The 8,141-nt window shown below is 45.2% G+C and overlaps 1 protein-coding gene and 1 non-coding gene across 2 annotated transcripts; both read right to left on the bottom strand.

Annotated features, from left to right (window-relative positions):
- Positions 1 to 5: 5 nt before the first annotated feature.
- TRNAA-AGC (transfer RNA alanine (anticodon AGC)) lies at positions 6 to 78 on the bottom strand. The gene has a single exon. It is a non-coding gene; the product is annotated as a tRNA-Ala (tRNA).
- A 2,169-nt stretch (positions 79 to 2,247) lies between these two features.
- LOC123087905 (mediator of RNA polymerase II transcription subunit 17) lies at positions 2,248 to 6,045 on the bottom strand. The gene is made up of 8 exons (XM_044510027.1): positions 5,722 to 6,045; positions 5,436 to 5,634; positions 5,209 to 5,322; positions 4,920 to 5,005; positions 4,448 to 4,832; positions 3,824 to 4,288; positions 3,404 to 3,727; positions 2,248 to 2,852 (listed from the first exon to the last, which is right to left on the bottom strand). Exons 1-8 carry the CDS (start codon positions 5,808 to 5,810, stop codon positions 2,523 to 2,525), a joined length of 1,992 nt encoding a protein of 663 aa, XP_044365962.1. The 5' UTR covers positions 5,811 to 6,045; the 3' UTR covers positions 2,248 to 2,522.
- Positions 6,046 to 8,141: the final 2,096 nt, after the last annotated feature.

Genomic DNA, 8,141 nt, shown 5'->3' on the forward strand with positions numbered 1-8,141 from the left:
AGAAATGGAGAAGTGGGGTATCGATCCCCATACCTCTCGCATGCTAAGCGAGCGCTCTACCATCTGAGCTACATCCCCATGGTTGGAACAACGTAATTAGCACTTTTATTATTAGAGAGAACCGTCTCAACATATCTTAGCATGAAGCATGCCTTCGGTGCTGGGATGTGTGGCGCGTTTCAAGAGATAGTTGCAGCAGCGTCCTGATACTTTTGGTTGGGCGAGCCAGTTCAACCACAATCCCAGTTTGTATTCATTTTTTGCTATTTCATTTTTTGGTCTGCAACAGAAATCTTATTGATTGGCTGAATTCTTATTAATTAAGAAGAGAGTGAGAGTTACCTGGTAAATTTGCGGGAAAACTCCGCCGCAAAAAAAAAGCGGGAAAACCGGCTAAAACCGACACAGAATGCTTTTTAATCAGTCTCCAAATTGCTTGAAGTAGTTCGTTGGGTACCAAAAAGATAACAGCAACACACCACCAGCCATTGTTTCTCAGTGTATCAGAAGCAAGCAAAAAGATTATGTCCTGTGTCGTGACATTTGCGGTCAAAACTTGGAAGATAAAAGAAAGCCAACCAAATGAAATGCCCCACTGGTCATTCAAGCCAAGATCAGTCTCCCTTGAAAAGTAAGCAATCAGGTATAACTGCTGAATTTGTTTTTCAGCAAAGCCAGAGCTTCTTCCTGGTGAATTTTACACCAGCCAACTGCAGCTGCGTTAGGGGCTGCCATGCATTCCAGACAGCCAAATAACTGTCAGAGGAGGCAGTCGAGGTACTCGTCGACGGTGGTGCACTTCACGGCGGAGTACAGCTCGGTGGCCTCGACGCCAAATGACAGCTCGACGTCGAAGTTAGCTCGGTACATCGCCCCTCACAAAGACGGAGAGCGAGAGGGACAGCAGTATGTTCTGAAGATTACAGATCAACGCAGGTTGTGACGCTCTCAGCAACAACATTGTATGGCAGGAACCTCTGTACATCAACTATCCAGTGGTCGATCCACAGCCGTCATTCCATCAACAAAGAAGACAAGTTGATACAATCTGACCTTGATGCCATTGCCGGCCTCCTTCATTGCCATGACAATCCTCGTCTGCTCGGCGAGCTGACGGGGCCCCAGAGCCGAGATCACGACATCTGCACCCTTGATGGCATTCACGAGGCTCCTGCGGTCAAATAAACCTCCCTGGTCATCAGACAGAAAAAGAATCAGAATCCACACACAGAAAACTATGAAAACGAAAAATGAACGGCTACAAGACCCTTTTTGTTTTTCCAGCTCGGAGCTGGCTCATGATTTAAACGGCACCTCACTGAAGCCATTAGCATTTGTGATGCACTATCTTTCACACAACTGGTTTGCAGAATGACAACAGTGCTGCATTAAGTACCTCAGTCACATGTATTCTTTCATATAACTATTTCTTTGCACCACCACTTGTATCAATATACAGCAACAGTACAATTTCAAATGCTAATTTGAAGGTAAGAAGCCTTATGCACAGGACCAGCAGTCTCCAATAAATAGATTTCACCACAAAGACCCTATATTCCCATAAGCAATTAATTAACAGTGGAGTAAGCATAGCATGGAACTGAGGCATTTCAGGGGATGATAAAATTGTAAATTTCATTTAATTTGGGAGGTTATTATCATTTGTGATACATGATTTTTCATACATCTGGTTCGCAAAATGACACACTTGATTAGAGGGCATGTGTACAAACAGGTAGCAGGACAATAATGCAGCATTAAGCACCTCAGTTAAATATCACTACTTGTATTAATATACAGCAATAGTATAATTTCAAATGCTAATTTCAAGGTAAGAAGTCTCACCTATAGTAGGGCCAGCAAGCTCAAATAAATATATTTCACTTCACCTCTCATAACACCGATATAAGTTAGTAAGCCATTTGACAGTAGAGTAAGCATGATATGAAACTGAGGCATCTAGGGACAATAAAAATTATTCTTTGCAACAATAACATGGCATAAGTATCAGGTGTCACAAAACAGAACTGTTTAGTCTACCAGATTGGTCAGAGCCCACAGCCAAAATAAAAACAATAGCAGTTTTTATTGGCTAACAACAGCTTCCATCCCGGTGCGGTGGTGCTTCTTGAGAACGGAGCCAGGAGACAATGCCATGGATCAAGTCCAGCTGGCCGGCGAGGTGGTCCGGCAACTGGTGCATCACCATCTCCATGATTCAGTTTCGGTCCAAACCAAGGATCCGAATTAAAGCCAACAAAACATGTCAGATACCAGAAATCACATTGTCTTCCATAATAATACACGGCTTATCCGAATTAAAACCAAGGATTCTCTTTCGGTCCAAACCAAGGATCCGAATTAATACATGGCTTATGCTTGTAACTACACGCCCAGCATCAGTGCGCCTAAGCAAGGCACCGAAGGGCAGCACAAGCAACAGACTGCCACCAGCAGCAAAGGCAGCCAGCGCTTACACCATCGCACGACACACGATCCAGCACTGCAGCACACTTCTATCATCATCTCAGCGGGCGGGAGCCGGTGCCGCAGAGGTTGATGAGGTCCAGGAGGGTGGAGTAGAGCACCTCCAGGGACAGGTACCCCAGGAACCTGCGCTTCTCAGCCCAGGCGTCATCCGCCGCTGGTGCCTTCCCGTCATCCTCCACCGGGTGGTCGACAGTCAGGTACCATGAGATGCACCCGTATTCATCGTCCGGGTCCACGTGCGCCACCAGGCCCAGCGTATCACCGTGCTCCAGGTCGAAGTAGAGGCACAGGAAATCCCGAGTCACGCTCATCCCCAGGACCAAAGCCTCCTCGTGGAGCCAGTTTATTATCTGGCTCGCAACCTGCAGATATATGTGCAGACAATGTGCTCAGCACCTTACAATAAAGTAGGCCCCGAAGAGATGCGCGTAAAGGCACCAGTCAGTTGAGTAAATCTCAGCCTCTGGACTTTTCTTATATGCATGTGTATATATATAGTGGGGATGGTATTAACTTCTGAAATATGGAGCCCTGGCAATGATCCTAATACGTATCACCGTACCTATTCTCTTAACTGAAGTCAGGCTGAACTCAACATTCCGACTAGCCAAACAAACTATTCGCGTACGTCGATGGACACATACATTCAGTGCAAGGCTTTACCATGGTATATACAATAAATAATTGTAAACGACTGAACAACGGCCGTTGCAGTCAATCATAGAACAACTTTGGATTTACTAAGTCTTAATTATAATATGGTAAAGTGGTTCATGCGCTATCCTGGCACAATTGATGCTTCAACCTTGTGAATCATAAATACTCTCAACAGTAGTAAAGTTAATAAATTAATCCAGTGCATATCGGCGATAAAGCATAATGACTTAAAAGGTTTTATTTATCACAAGTTTACCTGCTGCAGAACCATCGTTGGGAGGTCCTCCAGGTCACAATTGTAACTGTTTATCAGATAACCGTCAGAGGGCTTCCTAGTCAATGACCCGGCGATGCTCGGAGAACCCTCGCCCAACAAACTTATCTGGCCATCCTTCAAGACAATCTTCGTGTTGAACTGTGTCCTGGAAGATTTGTACTTGGGCTCGCCATTGTCTGAAGGCTTCGTGGGCCGATCAGCAGCCAAAATGGGTTGCGGAACTCTTAAGCAGAGAGACCAGGAAGAAGTTCTAGAGTGCCATGTAGGAAGGGACCGCAGCTGGAGATAAGGAACCCTGCTAACCTGCATGCATTAGTGAAAAGGAAGTTACAACGCCAATCTACTACACCCATGGTATGTATACTGCATTAATGAACAGGGAAATAATAGTAGTTATACCACACTCTCTAGCTCCAGCTGCACTTTTTTTGAATATGTTTTATGAGCCACTGTCATGCAGAAATGACTTAGCAAGCGACAATCTTCACCTGCAGACTCTGCAGTCTGAGCAGGACTCTGGTAGCGAACAATATTACGATATTTTTCCCTGACTTTTCTGAGAATGTTCTCGTGGAACAGGTGTAGCAAGTAAATCTCCAGACTTTTCGGGTTAAGAAACCCTGAGGTATCCCTTTTTAAAGGCTCCTGCTTCCCATTGGTGGTGGCTAGCACAAGATTCGCCTCTGAATTATTATGCCCTTCATGGCCTGCCATTTCTGAGTCACTATCCTGTCCAGAATCCACAAGCGAAAGGCACAACAAACTCTCCTCGCCAATTGCTAGTTGGAGAAAATCCTCACGCATTCCAGTTACGTTGACACCTTGAGTTTGGACAAACGTCTCACGGATCACCATATCCAATACCTACAAAGGCATACACTAAACTAAGTGCGAGGTCGTATGAAAGACAAAAAAATGCCAAAAAGGAGACAGCATATTTTGTCACAGGAATAATTTTTCATGGATCTCTAGTTGGTCAAAAGGACAGGTTTGCAGTAATTCATAAGCATTTAGACAACCTACCTGCTCCTCAAATATTGACTTGTGGATATTGCGAAGAATGGAATGTGCCTGTTTGACAGACTTATTGACATCATCATCCTCCAACACATCATCTTCCGCTGCAGAAGAAGTGGTGCTTGAGACACCTTTTGTTCTGCAAGCATAGCTTTCCGGGCCATTGGCACTGTCCCGGCGGAACTGAAGGCTCAAGAAACGGCACGCCTTTTGGGGGACTTGTACAGACAAAGTGCCCGACGAGTCCTGGTCGATCTGAACCAGTGACAACGACGACATCCGTGGCATCGCCACCGTGTCCAACTGAGAAGTGTCAACCACATCAAACATGAAGCTGTTGATTCCTGGAGCATTCCCACGCTGCCTCTTGACTTTCCAGTTCTGCTGCAACCTGCCAAATCCAACAACACTGGTTATGGTACAAGCATCACCACTTCGATGCTGCCTGGAATTTCACAATCCCTGCGACAAGACGAACCTGATCAATGAGCCGTAGAACCTAGCCTCCTTCTGGAACTGCTGCTGCATCGTCTTTGCCGATTGTTTGAAGTACCGTCCCAGATGCTGAGATTGCGGAATGGAGCATAATAATTAGGGTCTGTGGTGTAGGTTCAAGCATGAACTACTCAAAACATTTTGTTCTGCAGTGTATTTCACTCCCCTACTCTTACTGATAAGTTGCAAATATCCCATGAGTCTCATTCCATGCCACTTCAACTAATTAATTGGCTGCAGATGCTCTACTAGTTTCTAGTACAGGGGCATACCCGAAGCCGCTGGAGCTTGGTGGCGGCGGAGACGGCCATGTCTACGAGGATTTCGTCCGGCAGCGGCCTGGGCTTGGAAATGGTCGCGACGGCCACGGTGTCGTTCACCTCGACCTGCATTGTTTGTTAATTGTTATTGTTACCCACCCATCATAACCAGGACATCATCACACACGAGGGCGTCAATTATCGTCGGGCTCCGGATGCGGAGGGAGGGAGGGACGGACCGTGGAGATGAGGTCGAGGACGACGGTGAGCTCCTGCTGCGCGAGCTGCAGGCTCTCGTGGAGGCCCTGCCAGGGCCAGGCCTTCTGGGCGGCGTCCTCGGCCGCCGCCTTCTTGGCCTTCTTGGCGTCCCGCTCGACGACCCAGGAGAAGTCGACCCGGCGGATGGCCGCCAGCCGCTGCTCCTCGCTGCTGGTGTCCCTGTGGCGCCGGGCGGGTCTGGATCAGGAGCGAGGCCAAGGGAAGGGGGGAGGGGAGGGAGGGAGGGAAAGAAAGCAGCTGGCTTACGGCGGGTAGTGCTCGTTGCCGGCCTCGTCGATGGCCTCGAGGCGCTTGATGGGGAGCTTGTCCAGGTCCAGCCGGAGGTCGTCGCCCATGGCCGCCGTCTGCTGCCCCTTGCTCCTTGATTGATTGATGGGGAATGGGAGGGGGGCGAGATCGACTGGCCTGGAGGCTTGGGACGCGGGGCGGACTCGGGGGCAAAGAGCGGCGGGTAGGAGGTGGTTGCCGCCGGTGAGCGGCGGCCGGCGGGATCGGGCGGCGAGCGGACCGGAGGCAGGAGAGATGGGACGAGGGTTTGGACCTTGGGAAGTTGGGAGTTGCAGTGCGGACTAAATCGGGCGGGCCGGGCCGGGCCGGGCCGAATCGCCGAAGAAAGCAAGCCCGTGGGACGAACCATCATTGAAACAAACATTGTGGTATTCTCAAAAAAAAAAAGAACAACATTGTGGAGTCTTTTTTCCAGCAGAATATTGTGCAGTCTCATTAAATTATATTTGTCTCAAAAAAATTAAGTTATATCAGACCTATACTGTGTATTACTCCCTCAGTCAAAAAAAAATGTCGACACTTATTTTGGGACGGAAAAAGTACTATATTTGATTGTTTTTGTTTACTAAAAGTTTGCTTGATTTTATACCATCTGGGCTCACCAGACATAACAGTTCCAAAATATTAATGCTTATTATTACCTTCCGTCCTAAAAAGTTTGTCTAGATACGGATGAATCTATCACAAGCTATGACATTTTACCTTTCACGGTTCAAATACTTTTGAAAGAACAAATGTGAACTTAATTAGTTTCAGTACTTCAGAATATAACGCAAATAAAGACCAATACATTTCAAAAAAATAATAGTGGAACAAGATAATTCTTCCATGAGAACGGAAATTTTTGTCCAAACGGTTACATTAAAACTTCAAGCAAAATAATCAACATAGTATATTTCTATATTAAATTTCAAGCAAACCCGCTCATTCACACAAGCTAGATTGTGAACAGTAAAATCAGAAAAAATAGTAACTAAATTCAGAAAATTCTGATTTTTTTTACGATAAACTTTGAGAAATGTTTTGCATGCTTGCAAAATTTCAGCACGAAATAACATTCGCGCAAGTCGTGGGAAAAGAAAACAAAATCGATGTTCCAGAAATGCTAGTTTTGAACACATTTTGGAGTGACGGTTTCTTTTTCTTGCCAAGCCTTCCACGAATGTCATTTCATGCTGAAATTTTGCAAGCATACAAAACATTTGTCAAAGTTCATCACAAAAAAATTTCAGTTTTTTTTTGAATTTTTTAACCATTTTTTTTTATTTTACTGTTCATGAGGGTGCATTTGAGCTTGAGAGCAGAATAGTATTTTCGTTACTTTAGTTATGTGTACCAAGTTTCCTATATGCCCTAGTACACATTGGCAACCCAATATTAATGGAGTAGACTAGGATATATCTATATCTATATCTATATCTATATCTATATCTATATCTATACTCCTATATAGTATACCAGTTTTGAATTGAACTCAAAGGCTTGATCGAAACGGTTGATTTTCTAAATCTAGCGGCTGAGATGATCAGGATTCGCACTGCACAGTAGCATCAGCTTACTCCACGCTACTCTAGAAGCATCCCGCTCTCCTTCCTGAAAAAAGGGCCCCATGCATCGTGTGCTCGTGACCTGGTACGTACGAGCCCCTCGAGATAGCCTGCCAAGAAAAGAGGGAGACAGGAAAGTAATATTTTATAAATAAAATGGGGATGTACATGGATAAATTTTTAAATTATTCTTTATATATGTTTGGATCTGCTCTTTGTCGCCAATTAACTAGAATTTCTTTTAAATAACTTGGGTCCATTATCATAAAGGTTCATCCGATATACAACAAACAGAACAAAATTTACACCGAGATATTTGGACAACCGAATGACATTACCGTTGTTAGAATAAGCCGCTGATGCTGTTGTCATTGTTTTACAAAATAGGGTTTTTTCCCGCTTTATATTACTAGTATGCATACACGTGCAATGCACGTCTTAACGTTAGTGAGTGATTTTGGCACAAAGCTTAAGCTAGTAGATAGAGTGATTTTGGCACAAAGCTTAGGCTAGTAGATAGATTAGGGTTTAATCTTTGCAAGGGGCGGTGCTTCATCTTCATGTTGATCTTTCAAGCTTCGATCGTCCTCAAGTTCATCTGTCGATATGAATTAGATGGATCTTTGACGTATAATTCTACTGGCTCCTTGGGGTGGCAAGGTTATGGTTTTTCATCGCGCATCCGCAACGGCGAGATTTGGTGTCTACTTCTTTGGATCAGTTAAGGGTTCAATGACCATGACATCGGTTATAGGGTGTTGGTCCTTGCGGCACGTGCATGGAGACTTTTCGGTTGTCATCAATAAGGTCAAGTTAGGCCTTATATGAAAA

Source organism: Triticum aestivum, chromosome 4A, assembly GCF_018294505.1.
Source record: "Triticum aestivum cultivar Chinese Spring chromosome 4A, IWGSC CS RefSeq v2.1, whole genome shotgun sequence".
NCBI classification, from domain to species: Eukaryota; Viridiplantae; Streptophyta; class Magnoliopsida; order Poales; family Poaceae; genus Triticum; species Triticum aestivum.

Coding starts and splice junctions, on each gene's coding strand:
- LOC123087905 (XM_044510027.1), bottom strand. CDS start 5,810: ATGGGCGACGACCTCCGGCTGGACCTGGACAAGCTCCCCATCAAGCGC. Junction 5,323..5,435: donor TCCTCGACCTCATCTCCACG/GTCCGTCCCTCC, acceptor CAAACAATGCAG/GTCGAGGTGAACGACACCGT. Junction 2,853..3,403: donor CAACGATGGTTCTGCAGCAG/GTAAACTTGTGA, acceptor ATATATCTGCAG/GTTGCGAGCCAGATAATAAA.